The sequence below is a fragment of the Trachemys scripta genome, chromosome 7 (genome assembly GCF_013100865.1).
Source record: "Trachemys scripta elegans isolate TJP31775 chromosome 7, CAS_Tse_1.0, whole genome shotgun sequence".
In the NCBI taxonomy this organism is placed as follows: domain Eukaryota; kingdom Metazoa; phylum Chordata; order Testudines; family Emydidae; genus Trachemys; species Trachemys scripta.
The window spans coordinates 38,324,285-38,343,220 of record NC_048304.1 but is presented as its reverse complement, the minus strand read 5'-3'; the positions used below and the strand labels follow the sequence as shown (position 1 = coordinate 38,343,220).

The window sequence follows — 18,936 nt, the reverse complement described above, 5'->3', positions numbered from 1 at the left end:
TGAAATTTTAGTTTGTACTGGCTTTGCTAGTGCTTTTTATGTGGCCTGTTGTAAAACTAGGCAAATATCTAGATGAGTTGATGTACCCCCGGTAGACTTGTGTGTACCCCCAGGGGTACACATACCCCTGGTTGAGAACCACGGCACTATTAAACAGCTGCATTTACAGTGAAGTGGAGCAGTGGTTAATATTTGCTGTTGTCTGGTTAACAGCCACTGCACCAAACAATGGATTTCAACATATAAAGGCTGCTTGCACGTAATTACAGCAAAGCCTCCAAAAACATGAGGCAAATTTAGTTTCCAATTCTCAGAAAGCATCTCTTATTTAGGACAACACTCAAGCATGTGGAACTTCAGCAACAAAGATTATTTAGTTTGAAATATTTTACCTATTAACCCTCACCCAGTCCCTTAGAGTGAAATAAAATGAAGAGTAGAAGCAGAAAAGTCCCTTGGTACATCTAACTGACATGTATGTGTCAACATTCAATAGAATGTATGTTTGTCTCACAGAAACCTCTCTCTCAATGATTCATTGCGATCAATATAATAAAGTGTGATTTTATTTCAGATGACGTTTCCAAACTCAAAAATATCAACATACAATTGCTCCTTAAGAGCAACTAAACATAAAACTTTCAAAGTTTTTAGTTCCACAAGACTATACAGACTCCAGCTAGGAGGAAAAATAAATCAAATGATGGTGCCATCTCTAATAGAAAGCAGACCAGAAATCTCCCCACAGACTTCAGAAATTATATAGGCACATTTTCAAAAGCTAAATAGGGCATTTAACAACAAACAAAAATACAGAGCTCAAGCTCAATTTGAAAACCACACTGGCCGAGAAAGATGAAGGACAGTCCTGTTAGGTGGGTTGAAATTCTTTGTTATGACTGTGTACTCTGCCAAATAATGTTAGCAAACAAACAGTGTGCCAGTTAAGTAATGACCACCACCCTGGATATAAATTACTCTCACTTTAACAGTATGGTATAGATTAGCTTGTTAAAGGCTGGATTGTAGATGTTTTAGGATCCACAGTTTCTTTTTGAAAGCAGCAAGACTATTACAAAAAGCAACAAATATCCTTTACTAATTCTACTAATTAAACATTTAGTGATTACCTGGGAGCTTCTGGAGTATTGATACATTATCTCCTTTTCTAAAGTCTGAACTACCAATCACTGACTTTCAGCTAGCATGATGGTAGGAAAAATTAACATCAACGTTACACAAATGTACTAGGGATGAGATTCCAGACATCAGGCCTTGCCAACATGGTTGCCAGGAACAGAAGGAAAATGAATGAAGAGCTTCAAACCATTGATTCAATGGCTGGCATTGCCACTCATCTATATGCTTCCCAGTATCACTTTAACAGCACTGTGTGAGAAAGAAGGGTGTAAGGGACAGTTGGATATATAAGTGAAGATCCATAACACTTTTTCACGTCTGTACTAGTTCAATGTCTTCTTAGGAGAATTAGAGTTAAAAGAGAGATACCTTTGGTAAGGAAAAGAGTAACAAAATCAGTATCTTTAGGTGTAACGGAATTAAAATTAACTCAACTCTCTAAGGCCTGTCCCTAGAACAGATCTGTTGTATTGTACTATTAAAACACCTGCAGCGCTATGGATTGGCCACAAATTTGTGTACTGTACCTCAATAAATAAGAAAAAACTGGTCAGAGCTAAAAAAAGAGAAGTCACTACTCTTTAAATATTAAGCAGTACAGATTAGACATTTGAAGTGCATGTGTTAGTGACAGTCCTCTAGCAGCAAATATCTAAAGTATTTATGAAACTTCAACCGAAATTGATTCAAGATCTCCTTTAGAACATACTGCTTCAGATTGATGGAACAATCAAAGATTTCATGAGCCTCACACTTGGAGGAAAATATAAAGCGGTAGTAATAAGCAAAATAATTCTATTAATATTTAATTTCTAAGCAAATGAAAAAACATTCTTTCCTGAACTCCAGGAGAAATCTAGCATGATACAAATGTAAACTAAATATTTATTACACCTACAAACTTACGTTAAAAGAAAGTTAAGGTTGCGAAGTCAAGCACTCTGAAGTTCTGAAATATCCAGTGGCAACCTTAATCTGGTCCCTTTGTAAAGCTTTAATTCCACACTCATGTATGACTTTTTCTCCTACAGAACCCCTGCCTCAGTTCAGTGCACAAGATGGATGGTTGTCTGGGGATGAATCCGGGCTGTGTAGTGAAAGAAACTCTTGTCGGTAGGACCCCTGCCCTTTGCTGCAGAATTTGGAAGGGGTGCAATGAGTTAGATAGAGTATTGCCGGAAGATACAGGAGTCTCAAGGTTTAGGCAGTTGAATACCACCCTGGAGAATTGAATTCTACTTCTGCACTGCCACAGAGTTCCTGTGTGATGGCACTTAACCCAAAATTTTTGTAAGTGGCCTCGAATTGGACATTCCAGACAGTGAGGAGGAACACAATGTGAGACACCTGGTGTCAGATTTGCAGAAGTGCTTAGCGCTCACAACTGCAACTGAAGTTGACTGAAGCTTTGCTCAAACATATAAAGTGCTATAAAGATGCTAAGTATTCTGGAAATTCAGGCTCTTGAGTTGGGCACCCAAAATTAGGAAACACCTATCAGTTTTGGCCTTCCTCTCTTCCTGCCTCCATTCTGAAGCTGTAAAAGGGGAATACCATGACCTCATCTCCAAGGGATGTTATAAAGATAAAGTAATTGTGAAGCAGAATGCAGGGGGGTGCTGGAGCCAGAGGTTGGGAGGTAGCAGAGAGGGAGAAGGGTGGACAAGTATATAGAAGCAGAGAGGGAGGGAGAAACAAACGCCCAGGAGAAATTAATAATTTTGTATGCAGTACAGGTTTTGGCCTGGAACTATACATTGCATGAAGATACAAAGAAAAACTGAGTAACTACGCACTTATTAAATGATGCAGGGGTCTTGTGGGGGGGAAGGGGGGGGGAACCAGCAGCAACCTTAATTGGAATTTCCTGACTTTTGATGCTTATCTTTGCAACCTTAGCATTCTTTTAACTTTTTTTTTAATTTAATTTCCTAAATGCCTTTAATAAACAAACAAAAACCCAACTTGGGTCAGCAGCAGGGTTCAGACCTTTGCATCCATACCACTTGAGCTCATGGAGTAACTGAGAGGATAACAGCCTACTTCTGCTACGTTGACCATCTCTAGAAGGGGATGAGACACCTTGCCAGTGGGTTTGACAACTATTTGCAGACAGGAGAGGCATGCAGAGACTCATGATTCCTGGGTTTATTTTCAGGTTCTGGAAGGGAGTAGCTGTAATGGTCACTTATCCTTTTGCCCCTATGTCCCTCAGCTTCTGCCCTCCTCCCCCAGTGCTTCTATCCAACCCTACCTCCTTCACACACCCCAGGCTCCTGCCTCCCTCCCTCCCTGCTTCTATATACTTGTCCACTCTTCTCCCTCTCTGCTACCTCCCAACCTCTGGCTCCAGCACCCCCCTGCATTTAAATCAAGTAGCTTTCTCACTGCCTGGGCAAAGGTAGGAGGAGTTCTGAAAGCACAAGAGAGTCTCCCTACTCAGCCTCTGCAGCCCCAAGATAGAGCAGGCTCAGTGCAGACAATCTTCCAAGCATTTAGAAGTCTCCACTAAGCATGTGCAAATGGACATTTTACAGAGGTTCATAGCTTGGCAAATTTGGTAGAATCTTCCTGGGAAGGGCAAAAGGCAAATCCCTGACCCCATTGCAACCCCCTCTGATAAATTTCAAGTCTCTGGATCAATGCATGACAGCGCTAGAGCCCCGCAACTCAGTGGTTGAAAGAATTTTTGTTAAAGGGTCAAAAACAACCAATTTTTCCTCAGAAATGGCTGAACCACTGAAGCTGAAACCTTTCCAATACTGTCACCAGAGACAGACACCCAGCCTGGTAGATTTCAGCCCCAACACTTAAACTTTGGCAGTCATAAGCCAGTGAAAACAGGGTCTTCCATTGGGAAGTGTCACACAACAGTAGCTATACAGGTAGTTTTTCCAGCTCTGCCTACAAGAAGAAAAGGATTCTGCGCTTCTTCCATATTGCAACATGGTTTAGAAAAGCTGCTCAGAAGCAGACTTTGCAGAGATACGGCACTTTTTCTGATACATGCTTTTTATAGAAGGGCAGGTTTGAGACCTCAAATTGTTCTATTCACTCCGATGTTAAAATTAGCAATGACCACACCTCAAGAGGTACGGTTTTGGTAGGCATCCAGAAGTTCAGATCTTTATCCAAACTTCCCTAGGTCTGGAGGGCTCATCTCTGCACACTTTAAGGCAGGCCAGTAATCCTAATAGATCAATCCTGTCTATTTTGGTGCTTCTGCTTTTGGCAAGAACTAGGTAAGAGGTGTCTGAAAAAGGGGAGGGAGGAAAGAAAAGAGAAGCAAACCTTTCAAGACTCACTGGGGTTTGGGTTTGGTTCAAGTTTGAGGCAAAGTTTCGTGCCCATTTTTATTTGGCCTGAACCAGCACATCCAACCCTTCGTTTCCAAAAGTAACATGGAAATGTGGAGAGGGTTACCAACTTTTTCAGGGATAAATGTAATCCCACATGACTGGCTAGTTAAAAGGCAAAAATGTTGTTTATGGTAAGGTACGAAGTTAATGATACTGTGTATCTAGGCACAAAACCAACATTAGAGAAGAAGGTGAGAAAACAGATCTCAAGATGGCTCCTGATGGCTGTAAGTCTGCGAGCTATCGATAAAACATATTCAGACTCACAAAGCAGAAAACATTATAGAGCTAACAAGTCTTCATAATGTGTTTTTTAGGGTCCCAAAACACAGGTAGCTACATCACAGAAATCCCTATAAGTAGCCTGCTGAATAGGCATGGAGAAGGAACCACCAATGGACTGTCCGAAGTGGGTCCTTCCAGGTGAGAGTTTAGATCAGGGGTGGCCAACCTGTGGCTCCGGAGCCACATGCGGATCTTCAGAAGTTAATATGTAGCTCCTTGTATAGGCACCGACACCAGGGCTGGAGCTACAGGCACCAACTTTCCAGTGTGCCAGGGAATGCTCACTACTCAACCCCTGGCTATGCCACAGGCCCTGCCCCCACTCCATCACTTCCCGCGCCCTCCCCTGAGCCTGCTGTGCCCTCGCTCCTCCCGCCCCCCCCCACCCCAGCCTCCTGCATGCCACGAAACAGCTGATCCGGAGGTGCAGGGAGAGAGGGGGAGGCGTTGATCAGCGGGGCTGCCGGTGGGCGGGAGGTGCTGGGGGGGGGGCGGACCTCATGGGGAGCTGCTGACGTATTACTGTGGCTCCTTGGCAATATACATTGGTAAATTCTGGCTCCTTCTCAGGCCCAGGTTTGCTGCCCCTGGTTTAGATACTCAGGCAGTGCAATGTGGGGAAGCCTGCACTGCCGTCCATGACTCATACTGTAGCAGTTTGTTTACGAACAGTCTCATTCTCCCAGGCAGTCACCTAACTTTCACAAGCACTGAACTCAGAGACATTTTTGAAGGTTTAAAAAACAATATTTTGTTTTAACCAATATTTTGCACTTCTATAGCACCTGCTATCTGCGGATCTCAATGTACTTTATGAAGATGAATGGATCAAATGCTACATGAAGTAGCTAAATGTTATCCTTACTTTTACAGAAAGGCAAATTGAAGCACAGAAGTGTTAGGTGACTTGCTCTAAAATCACAACAGAAGCCTATATCAGAGGCAGGAATTAAACTTCAGATCTTTCAACTCCTATTCCTGCGCTTCAACATCAAGCCCATCTTTCCTCAGCTTCAGATGCATTTCCTTCTTTTGACATATTTGAACTTCACAAGCCAGTTCTGTACATCTAAAGATACTACTGTATTAATCAGTAGTGTGTGCGTGTGTGAAAGAATGAGACACACACCCTGTGCACATGTGAGAGAGAGAGAGAGATGCGCATTGCCCCTTTAAGTACGCTGACCCAACTCTAAGCACACTGCCTTTTAAAGTAGATCAGCAACTTGAGACAGCAGCTGCTGCCAGCAGCTCCCTCTGTCCTGAGCCCTGCCGTGTCCCCACCGCCCCCCGTGGAGATGGGGTACCAGAGCGGGAGAAGGGGGACACCCTGACATTAGCACCTCCCCCCCAGCAAGCAAGAGGCTCCCAGGAGCAGCTCCAAGGCAGAGGACAGGAGCAGCACACAGCAGTGGGAGGAGGAACAGCTGAACTGCCTGGCAATTGATAGCCTGCTGGGCCGCTGCCACAGAGGGAGCTTATGGGAACTGATAGGGGGGCTGCCGGTCCACCCTGCTTCCAAGCCCCCTTCAGCTAGCTCCAACAGGCTGCTCTTTCTGCAGGCAGTGGACAAAGAAGGCAGCTGCCAAACAACATTATAAGGGAGCATTGCGCAACTTTAAACGAGCAACATAACGATTGATCAGCAACATAACGAAACAACCTTAACTGGTACGACGTTAAGTGAGGAGTTATTGTATAACTGGACTCAAACATCATGATTTAAAAAAAACAAAACACATCAACCTACAAAGTACAATCATCCCTATTATAGAATTATTTTAGCCAAAATAAGATAGTAATGGTCCTGAACACTGCAAAGCACATTGCTTTTAGATAGGCAACAGGCATAACATTTGGAATAGCCAAAAGATTGACGCTCCCTAAAAGTGGGGGGCCACCGTTGCCCAAACCATGCCCCCACCCCATCCCTTCTCCCTGAGGTCCCACTCCACCTCTTCCCCTTTTACGACTGGTAAAAAGTGATTGAGCTATGATCTCCTGGCTCCCCCTGTTCCAGCACCCCTGAGTCAAGATGGATAACAGCTCTGGAAAGTCAATCCTTTAGTGTGTGGTATGGAGAATAACTTCTTAAACCATAAACACCATAATTTTTATATGATCTACATTTGGAAGGTAGGGGACATGTACATGAGCTACAACCTGCATCTAGTCACCGTTTTGCACAATGTAAGGATTTTTCTTGAAGCGAAACTTAGAGAAAGCTCTAATGTGCTGACCAGTGATCCTGGCTTAATGAGGGCCCAACTCACCCTACTACTGTCTACTCAGTAACAGCTTAGGCTCTAATATATTTCACTCTAAATTAGCTGTGAGATAAATAGTTTTTTAAACTGGAAGACTCAGAACATCTTCATATTAGATCCCCTGTAGGAGGCAAACAGGTAGCACATCAGGATGGGGTATCCAACTATCGAGAACGTGATGGGGTTTTTTTTGATGAAGGAGAAAAAGTCACCCGATCTTCATGTGTTCCCCCACAGCCAATCAATTATTTTCCCTCAATCAGCTGGCCTTTCCCAGCTCAATGTATATCTTTTTAATTTTAATATTAAACAGAGTTAAGCCTTTTCTCATGTGGCTTTTATCTGTGAACTCTTTTTCTAAGACAGTTCACTTTTTTTTTTTTTTCCTTTAAGAACATGAAAGTATTGGTCTCTTAACTGAGGCTCACCAGCTATAGAGCAGTTTTGACTACTGGGTGGATCTAATGCTTGTTTCTGTCAGAGGGATTGGTCAGAAACGTGATATGGCAAAATATTTATTTTACATGTAGTCTGAAACTTCTGTCAGTAAATGCTTAGCTTAGTATCATTTTTAGGGCAAAAATTCTAGTCTCTGGTCTACACTGCGAATCTCTACACTCATTCTGCTCTCCCCGCACGTGTAGAAATCCTGAGGGAATTCTAAAGGAATTTTACTCCTTATGGGAGTTCACAAGAAGAGCAGAGTATCGGTACAAATTAGCCAAGTGCCCTACAGAGCAGAACTCTAAAGTAATATATTTTTTAATATCACATCTCCACCACACCCCATTTCAGATTCCCTTTGTCTTTTTATGATTTCCCAATAATCATAGAAAATAGAGAGGCGATTACTAGTGAAAGTTTCCGGTGGCATCTCTCTGTTTCCCAAGACCAAAAAGTCTATAATTTTAACTTCTGTAACAGAGAGCTTGAGGTCTTAAAATTTGTATGTTCTGAAACCAAAAGACCCATTTGTATATAATGGCAGATGTCCTTACCAGCTGTTAGTATGGTTTTAGAACTCTGTATTAGACTGGAAGATCTCACAATTCCTGAAATGCCTGTGTATAGAGAAAGGATATAAACACACAGATGTTATCCATCTTAGTCTTAAAAACAAAGTTAAAAAAAAAAATCACAATTTAACTATTTTCCAGTTATATAATAAAGCATCCTGGAAGTAAAACTTACAATTATCTTAACAAAAACTTTCTATTTTGCTTTGTCATGCTCATTCGAGAATTTGTTCCAAATGCTCTTAAATTTTTTTATACAACATAACATTGTTTATATGGAAAAACAATATTGAAGACTTGGTAGTAATTAATAGAGTTTGATTCCATTAATTCAATCTTCCCCATTATATTTCTGTACCCAGTTGCCCAGTCATGGGTGGTTCAATCAATCATGTTTCCTCAGCATGCACAGTTTCAGCAGGGCTGTGTCATTTCATATTTCACTGCCTGGGCTTGTTAAAGAATTGAACAAACTATTTCAATATGAAATTGTGTTTTCACATTCTGTTTTACACCCTTTTCTCCTGTCCTGTGTCAGTCTTATCTATTTAGATTATAAACTCTTTGGGGAAAGGCCTGTCTACTCCTCTCTGTTGACATAGTGCCAAGCACAATGGATCTTCATTCTTGGTTAGTCCTTAGACACCACTGTAAAAAAAAAAAAAAAAAAAAGACATCCCACATATGTGCTAATTATAATGTGAGGATTTTGCAGTTTGTTGGAGTTATTCTTCCAAATTCAAATGAACTGAGTAACACAATACACATCTGCATACCACCGAAGCTCAATATTTGATTGAAACTATGCATTTGTTCTCACAGGGAAGATAGTCCTCTCAGGCAACCAGAAAATTAAATGTTCTAATTCAACCAAGTTTCTGTTTAAAATGATTTCTTTTAGGATTTGAAATGGGAAGTTTACATTTTTCCATGTTAATTTGGACAAGTGGAAGTTGATATACAAACTTGAAGATTTTTGAGAACGTGTTTGCATCTACTGTATCCTAAAATTAAGCATTTGGGTACAATGTAACATCTCCGAATTGTAATTTCTCTCTTCTGCCTCTACACTCTAAATTGATGGGCTGGATTCTCTTAAGCTGTTTCCATGTAGTATAATAAAACTAATTCTTAAATATATCACTTCCAATCAGAGACTGCCTCTCATGCATCCACAGACCTACCCTGATGTACCACTAATCCACAGTCAGGGTCATGGGCCACTTTCAGTAAAACCTCTTCCACATCTCTGTTCTTCCCAGGAGGGTCCACAAAAGAAGTTATCTTTTGTTGAAGAGTCCTCGGCAAAGCCATTAGCTGCATGAATTGACCTTCTGGACTTTTATCGATCTGAACATTACAAACACAAAAAACAAGGAAAATTGTGAACTCAGTCACATGTAATAAAGATGGTTAACACAAAATCCACACGTTTCCAAAGTGAGCACCGATGGTTTTGGCTATCTTTGGTCCCTGCTAACGCTTTGTTGATCATAAAGCTACACATTTTCATATATATGCAGAAAGATAATGCACATACGGAGTCATGGGCAACAGAAGTGAGAGCTCCCACTGCTTTTCCAGAGCATAATCTCAACCATTACCTTGAAAGACAACCTAAGCGCAAGAGTCAATTTTTAATTTTTAGGTAGCCATCCAATTTGCACATGCTATCTTGCTGATAGTGCAAGCAAGTTAACACAATTGCATATATGTATTCTTAATTTACTCAAATTACTCTTAAATAAAATAAATGCAGAAAACAAATATAGTCTCAAAGACCATGGAACTGTGCTGAATATTCCATGTGCTGAATATGTTCAAGCACTGAGCAAAATTATTAATGTCATATATAGGAATTCTCACTATTTTACAATTAGTTTTCATTAAAACTGTTTGAAAAATCTCTCTCTCTCATCTGCATTAAACTTTGCATCATGTCTGGCTTATGTAACTTGAAGGAAATGTTTTGGTAAACACCCTTTGCTCAACATTTTTCAGTTTTTTAATTTCTGAACTTACTAGTAATTTAAAAAAAAAAACACCTCTCATCCCAAATAAGAGATTCCATTCTTCAAAGCAACAGTTAACTTAACATACTTATTCCATTGCAAAGTTCCTCCATGCACTGAACTGAGAGGAGGTAACCGTTACTGGTCTGCAACGTATGGTTTTGATTGCTATATTTCAACAATCTTTAGAATGTACACAAGAACGTGCACACTAGGGCTGAGTGAACAGATTGGACAGGAACACACACCCTAGTGTTGTTATGCAAGTCCACAATTGCCTGCAACATGGGATGAGGGGTAATTCAAAAGGGCCAGCATTTTCATCTGGTACTTTCTGCTCTGATGATACACTTTCAAGCCAAAGTGTTATTCTTGGTCATCCACTTCCTCCAGGACCTTCTCAGGCTACCTGAATTCCGGGGATGGACATCTGGAGTATGGGATGATGCCAGGACTCAGTTTGGGTTTGGTTCACTGAACTGTGTGGCTAGAACTCAAACTTCTCTGGATTCACTGAAACCTAGGCTAATTTGGTTGCAGACAGTAATACCTATAAGTTATTTATTGTCCAATTCTTTGTTGCAAACCACCTGTTTTTGGCCATCACACTCCATAATCTGCTGCTTCTGAATGGCAGTCATTAAGCCACTTGTTTTAAACCGGCCTCCTCCCCCTTGCCAAGACTCCCTCATTCAGCAGCAATACCCAATGAGAGGTTGAACGGCAGCTTACTGTGCATGAGAGCTAAACCTTGTTCTTATAGACTGGTATTTGTGCCAAGTCTGCTAATTGCTGGAAGTAGTTGAGTAACAGAAATATAATAAATGTAAACGAGAAAAAACAGAGAAATTCACACTGGCACATTGTGCAATTCCTGTTCTCTGTTTAAGTAATAAAGCAATTCCACTTGTGGGTTTAAAACGTACAATGTAAACCATTTACCTCTAGCCTGCCCAGCTGGTGCTTATACACCACTTGAGGGCACTCCTGTAATATGTTACTGTAGAGCTTCTGAAAATGGGGCACATTCGGTTTCACTATGTTTAGCACCTTTGACCTGTCTTCTCCAATTATCATTCTGAAATCACCTAAACCAAAGAAAGAAAAATAGTTAACTGACAAAAATCAGAAACAGAGAACACAAAGCCATGGAACCCACAGGGGATTAACATGGCATAGAATTAGATACCAATCATCTGAAGCTGTTTATGCTCTGATTATTCCAAAGCCACATGCACGCCTCAATGAGGATTGTCTTCTAATAATGAAGTATTTTCCAGACACCTGCCAGCTCAAGGAGAATAGCCTAGAGATGGCATCTGGTTCACACCATACTGTGCTTCCACTAGCCCACTGTGCTGACATTTTTACTTAATTAAAAAAAAACACCACACCACTAAGTCAATCCCATCTCTCTAAGATGGTTGAAAAGCCCAAATCCTTAACAAATGAAGTTCTTAGCTCTCACATGACAATCTTAACAGACAGCCAAGCGTAAAGTTATACTGAGTAGTGCTGGTGCTTTAGATCCTGAGATAAGCACTTTAAAAATACCAGAGGAAGAGAGCAAATGGTTTGCACAGAAGTCAATGGCAAGTGCATGCATGTATCTGAGGGCTGAATTTAGACCATAGTCAGCATCACATGACTAGTGTCACATTTCTCTAGGAATGAAATGCTTTGTAACGTACTTTAACACAACACAGGACTGAATATCTGTATTTTAGTATCTGTAATTTACACTTTTACTCATTTCCATCACCCCCCAATTTCCTTTTTCAATACATACTGGATAGTCAAACCATGTAGTTCCTAATCCAATGAATGGGTTTCAATGCATAGCAGACCCACTTGGCCAGCTCTGCAGCTCCTTCCCCCCCCTCTGCCTGCTGCTTCTAATCATCACATCCTTCCTGTCACTTGTCCTCTCCCTCCTCCATTTACAGCAGGATAAAATTTTCTCCTGCTACATCCATGAGGTGCAAAGTTCTGGGCTTCTTTCTTAGCAGGCCCTGCTGCTCCACATGCCCGCTGGCCATGCGTGCCCTCTGACCCTCACACCCCACCCCCAGCCCTGCACACTGATTCATCTTTCAGCTACCATTTTTCTCTTCTATCCTCCTCTCAGAAATGAAGACACTAGTAAGTATATCATAGACATGGTAATTTTTCTACCTGTTGCATCATTTCATGCCTTTGTGATCATAACCACTAATATATATATGCTCACCCGCTCTGATCAAATATTTGCCCTGCCCCCTAGTCCCACTGCTCTTTTTCACAGGTAAGACTCTTCTGTTAAGCACTACACATCATTTCTTAGTTCTTTCTACTGCAAGACTGACATTACTTGTAATCTGGAAGTGCCTAGAGCAGTGGCTCTCAACCTTTCCAGACTACTATACCCCTTTCAGGAATTTGCCTTGTACACCTCCAAGTTTCGCCTAACGTAAAAACTACTTGCTTACAAAATCAGACATAAAAATACAGCACACTTACTGAAAAATTGCTTACTTTCTATTTTTACTATACAATTATAAAATACATAAACCGGAATATAAATATTATACTTAAATTTCGAGTGTATAGGATATTGAGCAGTATAAACAAGTCATTGTCTGTATGAAATTTTAGTTTGTACTGATTTCACTAGTGTTTTTTATGTAGCTTGTTGTAAAACTAGGTAGATATCTAAATGAGTTCATGTACCCCGTGGAAGACCTCTGTGTACCCTCAGGGGTACACGTACCCTGGTTAAGAACCTCTGGCCTAAAGGGTCCAAACAGGAATAGCCTCATCATACTGCACTCAGTCTCCAAAACAACCATCCAGGAGACAGAACTCACTCTGATTTGAATTAAGGCACAGCTAATAGTATTATGTGAACAGCAACAAAATCTTGAATCAATTTTTGTTTCCCAACACTTAAGAGCTGAATACTGCAAGGCAGCAATTTAGTTTTATTATTTAGTTTAATGGATACTGTGCTCTCCTTAGCCTGTTCGCCCACAGCCTCCAAAGAAATAGTCCAAGTAAACGGCTCTAGCTGAGAGCAAAACAAAGCCCTGTCATGCCAAGCACAGCAGAACTTACAATCACTGTCTGCCCAAGATGCAGTGTGTTTCAGGGGTTTAAAAAGTAACTCCATAAAGCTCATAAACAACTTTATTAGGTAAAGAAATACAAAACATCAGTGTCAAATATACCATGTAAGATACTGGTTGTCTCAAAGGGATTGAGCAGACGATATATAAAACTAGTTTGATCTACTGGGATTGTGAAAACAGTCAAGTTTGAGTAAAATAACAACAAAGCAAATGCTGTCCATAAACACCTCATCAACACTCACCTATTTTCTCAAACATCCCAAAATTGGAATGTTACCACTTCAAATTTTATTCAGGCAGTAAAGCCAGTTCCAAATTTTTTTAATCAAATAACTGATCTCCCACATTTGTATTAACTGTGTCGTTACTTACGATAGACAAGAATTATCCTGACCACTTATGGTCAGTGCAAATCTGCAAATCCACAGCACTTTTCAGAGGAGACTCGGTCAGATGCCAACTGGGGTGATTATGTAACCCACCAATAAGTGTGCCTAGCTAAAACACCCTTTACCATTTCACTTAGATACGGTATCCTTTTTTTTTTTTACTTTGTGATGGTTCAATGCATAACACTTTTCACCCCAGAGGGCGCTGCATTTCAGTCGTGAGTGAAGTGATTCATATATAACTTGTGGAGTGCTTTGAAGTCTTTTAAATTAAAACTTCTGTTATGAATAAACTCTTCTCTATTCCATTCTTCCAAAATATTAGAAGATTGCAAGAGGGAATATGAAATTACATGAGGATGGATTGTTTTAAAAACTGATAACTGAGAACTTGAACAGGATTTCCATAATTAAAATGGCAACTACATTTTTAGAAAAAGCTTTTGATAAAAAATAAGTTGCAGAAGAATTTGATCACAAAACATAATATTCGATGAACAATAAATCTCTTTAGCATCTGTCAGAATACTGACTAGATAGACCTTACACAGTGGAGAAGAGCACCAAGTGTATTTCCAGGTCTTTGAAATATTAAGAACAAAAGTACGTTGAGATAGCCCACAGTAACATAAGAACAAGCTCGTGCCCTTATTACACTGCTCTACAGCCAAAATGCTTCTGAAATAAATGTAATCAAACTTTACTAATTCTGGGTCACTGAGAACGAAAATGATGCTTAAAATTGTTGATTGGCTCTAGTTTTCAAGATATGCTATTGGGTCAGTATATACGACCCTTGACTTGGGAATGGCGGAGGATAAGTGAGTTATAAAGGGAAGGGATCTCAATTTAAACCAGAAATGACTAAAATACATCTTTGACTGGATCTAGGAATAAATCTATGACTGGGTTTGGACAGTACTTGCTTTTTAGGCAAAACAATGAATGATGCAATCTGAAGCTGGTATTGCATCATACATGATATGAATTGCATCATGTTATTCCTAGAAGTCATGGATGATGCAATCATAACGAAGCTTACATCACTCTGCTGAACAAATTGCCCTATATCAGCTCTAGAAATCATACAGTGTCATGCTCTCTTATTTGTCAGTGTTTGATTTTGCAAAGGGACACATTTCTGTTTAGCCAGATGCCTCGTACTTGTGTGAACAGTGCAGATAACTTCTGCTATGTTTGTGGTGAAGTGACTTTTGCATCACAAAAGCGCAGTATAACCACTCTGATTAAGAAAGCCTATCACTTTTATTTTGGCTGCAAAATTGGAGATCAGGACAAGAAGTGGGCCCCACACATATGCTGCAACACTTGTGCAACAAATCTTCGCCAGTGGTTGAACAGGAAAAGGAAATCTATGCCTTTTGCAGTGCCAATGATTTGGAGAGAGCCAACAGATCATACCAGCAATTGTTACTTCTTCATGGTGCCTCCAGTTGGGAAAGGTGTGTCAAAGAAGAAAAAGTGGACTGTGCATTATCCAAACATGCCATCAGCTATATGCCCAGTTTCCCACGGAGAAGAACTGCCAGTTCCTGATGCACCAGAATCATTCTCACTTGAGTCAGACGAGGAAGAGGATGAAACTTCTGGTCCTGAACCATCAATGTCACAGGACCCACATTTGCTCCCATCCTCCTCCTCTGAACCACATCTCATAACACAAGGTCAACTGAATGACCTTGTCAGGGATTTGGAACTACCCAAGAGTAAGGCAGAGCTGTTGGGCTCCAGACTACAGCAGTGGAATCTCCTGGCAGGTGATGTTAGGGTTTCCATGTTCCGTGACCGTCAAAAGGATCTTGTCCCATTCTTCTTCATGGAAGGTGATCTTGTAGCCTGCAACAACATTGATGGTGTGATGGCAGCCCTCAACATCGTTCACGATCCAGATGAGTGGAGACTGTTCATTGATTCATCGAAGACGAGTCTTAAAGCAGTTTTACTGCATAATGGCAATGTTTTGCCATCAATTCCAGTTGGTCATGCAGTCCATATGAAGGAAACCTATGACAACATGAAACAACTTTTGAGGTGCATAAACTCTGACCAACATCAGTGGCAGCTTTGTGGCGATTTGAAGGTTGTTGCTCTTTTGCTGGGTCTGCAGACTGGATACACAAAGTACTGCTGTTTTCTCTGCGAATGGGATAGTCGTGCAAGAGATTCCCACTACATCAAGAAAGATTGGCCACTCCGACAGTCATTGGAGCCTGAGAGGAAAAGTGTTCAGCATCCACCACTTGTTGAATCAAGGAAGATTTTGTTACCACCCTTACACATCAAGCTGGGTCTGATGAAGAACTTTGTCAAGGCCATTGACAAAACACAAGCAGCTTTCAAGTACCTCCGTGGAAAATTTCCAAGGTTAAGTGAAGCTAAGATAAAGGAAGGTGTCTTTGTTGGTCCTCAGATTCGTGAACTTCTTTGAGATGATGCATTTGACCATGCACTGCGAGGCAAGGAAAAGACGGCATGGAAAGCCTTCCAGTTAGTGGCAATAAATTTTCTCTGAAACAACAAGACAGACAACTACAGGTTGTTGGTGGAAAAGCTCCTCAAGGAATACAAAAGCCTTGGTTGCAAGATGTCACTAAAGATACATTTTTTGCACTCTCATCTAGATTTTTTTCCACCGAACTGCGGAGCAGTGAGCGACGAGCACGGCGAGCGATTTCACCAGGACATTGCAACGATGGAGAAACGCTATCAGGGCAAATGGAGCTCATCAATGCCTGCAGACTATTGCTGGACAGTGACAAGAGATGCTCCATTTAATGAATACAAGAGACAAGCCAAGAAGCGCCGAGTAGACACTGAATAGGACTAAACTATGTACATAATAGTTTTTTGCCTTTTGTTTCATAATAAATTTTATTGATATAACCCTTTTGCTGATTTTTAAAGTGTTACATAAACAGGACAGGTGAAATATTATCATGTAAAGCAACCATAAACACATGAAAAGACCTAGGTTTACAATTTATGATTAAAACTCTATCTACACAATATACATAGACATAAAATGTAAAAACTTAAATATCTTTGAAACAGTAGCCAATCAGTTGTTTTAATTGTCATATTTGAATTCAGCACATCAAAATACATAATAAATAGCACATTTTATCTCTGAAGAAGATGACTTCTCAAAAATTGTAGACCAGTGTTATCTACAGGCACAAACTAAATTCTCAAGTGTGTTTTCTAGGTCTCCTGAAACACAGCAACTATCACTCAGCCTTACCTAAAGGGCATCCCAATATCTCCTTTGAAACTAAACGCTCATGAAGTTACTGGAGCATGAAATATTGTAGGCACAATGCAGTATGGTGGAACCTTGTTCCAGTTGAAATTGATAGCAAAACTCACACTGCATTCAAATGCAGGATCAGACCTTACACAGCCTTCTTTAGCTCAACAAATGTATGATTAGTCACAGCCTCACTGAGTCACTTCTATTCTGGAGTTTACCATATATTAGACTTCCTATTATTTGTGGTATTATTATTATTATTTCTCAAACTATAAAGTATGAAGTCCCATCAAAGACTTTTTTCTCTCAAGAGAAGCTTTAAATACATATACTAACCACAGTAGGAGAGTCCTGCAATCTGCATATAGAGGTCTTCTTCAGAGAAACTTTCTGGCAACATGAGAAAGGCTGCTGTGACTGCACTCTTCAGATTGCTAAGTAGGGCAGCCTGCAGCTTGCCATTTTCATTCTGTGTCAGTATTTTCACCTGAAAAAAATCAAAGTATTTGGGAGCAAGATTTCATCAGGAAAATACCACTGAAGAAAGATCAAGAATTATTACTCAATGCAGTGTGTAAAAATAAACTACATTTATTTAAAATCATTCACATCATTATGATGTAATTAATTAAGCCTAGAGAGTGTTCATTTTCTATGTAGATATTCCCTTTTCAGTATTAATAGCCTATAGTTACAAGACAGTAATGAGTGAAAGCTATTAGCTCTCCTCTTGCTTCTACAGAGCTCTTTGCCTTCCCCTTTTAGAAACAAATCCTGGGGTTAATCAAAATAGCAATTCTGAGTGAGTGTTAAAAAGACACATCTGATGAGGAAACAAGAAGTGACAGAACACCCACTAGACTAACGTGAGAGAAAAGGAAGGAGTGAATGACATGATAAAAGTGGGGCTCTCTCCCTGGTAACCGGGAAACTCATTCTCCCTTAATCCTTAACAGGCACCCTTGCAGTTTCTTTGGTCATCTACCAAATGATGGGCTAGGAAATCCATGAAGTAGAACTTTACACAAATTAGTTTCCTCTTAGGGCTTGTCTTCACTACTGGGGTAAGTCGACCTAAGTTACGCTACTCCAGCTATGTGAACAACGACAGGAGACACTCTCCAGTCAATTTCCCTTAGTCTTCTTGGAGAGCTGGAGTACCAGGGTCGACCAGAGAGAGCTCTGCCATCGATTTAGTGGATCTTCATTAGATGGAGTGATCATCAGATAGAGATTAATGGGAGAGTCACACATTCAAGCAGTGTGGAACTCGGAAGTCGAGTACATCTATACACCTCTGAGAGAAGTTTGCTCTTCCAAAGCAAAGCAGCGGTCTTTCAGTTGATTTGACTTAACTATAGACCCTAACCCCCTGAACAGAAAATGCATGTATTGGGACATAGGAGGCTGGTTGTTAGCAAGACAAAACAGATCTTAATACAGAACCTTATGTCAACAAAGCTACTTTGGGCTGCCGGAGAATAAACTGCTCCTTCAGAAGATTATTCCCTAAAGAATACTTTCTTACTGTGGGTTCTCGTCCTTTGTAAACACTCCTGTTGTTTCTGTTAGGGAACGCTGAATTGCTTTGCTTATAAGAAACAGATTTTCTAACAAATGTGGGTGTTCCTGCAAAGTTACATGCATATTTGCAATGGGTGACTATGGCTACAAGTCCCACTGAAGTTAATGGGACTGAATGCTCAAGTTACTTAGGTGCTTTTGAAAATTCCACCTTGTGTCCACAAAAGCTTGTCATTGGAGTGTACAATTTAGCAGCTAAGCATCTATGTGTTTATTTGCCATAACTCTGGTTTGTTTAAAGAAAAGTGGAGTTAGTAGGTGCGATTGGCGCACTGTGCATTTTTGAAAACACAGGCATTATGCTATCCTTGGAACATCTTGCCCCAAATGTGGTACAAAGAAATCCAAGGCCTCCTCCACCTTAATCACCTGTTTCTAATGGAACTTCCATATGATTTAAGAGTGAAAAAGTAAGAATGAAAAAGACCAGCCAAAATCAGATTCTGTAAATGAAACTAAGAAAGGAATTGTCCAGTTACAATATTTAATGCCTTATGTAGTTAGGA

The 18,936-nt window shown here is 40.5% G+C and overlaps 1 protein-coding gene across 7 annotated transcripts in view; it reads right to left on the bottom strand.

Moving 5' to 3' along the window:
• Positions 1-18,936, bottom strand: part of TAMM41 (TAM41 mitochondrial translocator assembly and maintenance homolog) — a 49,208-nt gene that overhangs the window by 14,687 nt on the left and 15,585 nt on the right. For 6 of the 7 annotated variants that reach the window (XM_034775730.1, XM_034775731.1, XM_034775729.1 and 3 more), the window contains 4 exons: positions 17,183-17,333; positions 11,022-11,167; positions 9,252-9,417; positions 8,050-8,112 (listed from right to left, as the gene is read on the bottom strand). In XM_034775730.1, the coding sequence (XP_034631621.1) occupies positions 8,050-8,112; positions 9,252-9,417; positions 11,022-11,167; positions 17,183-17,333 (526 nt within the window). The remainder of the gene's footprint in view (positions 1-8,049; positions 8,113-9,251; positions 9,418-11,021; positions 11,168-17,182; positions 17,334-18,936) is intronic. The other variant, XM_034775732.1, reaches the window with a different exon arrangement.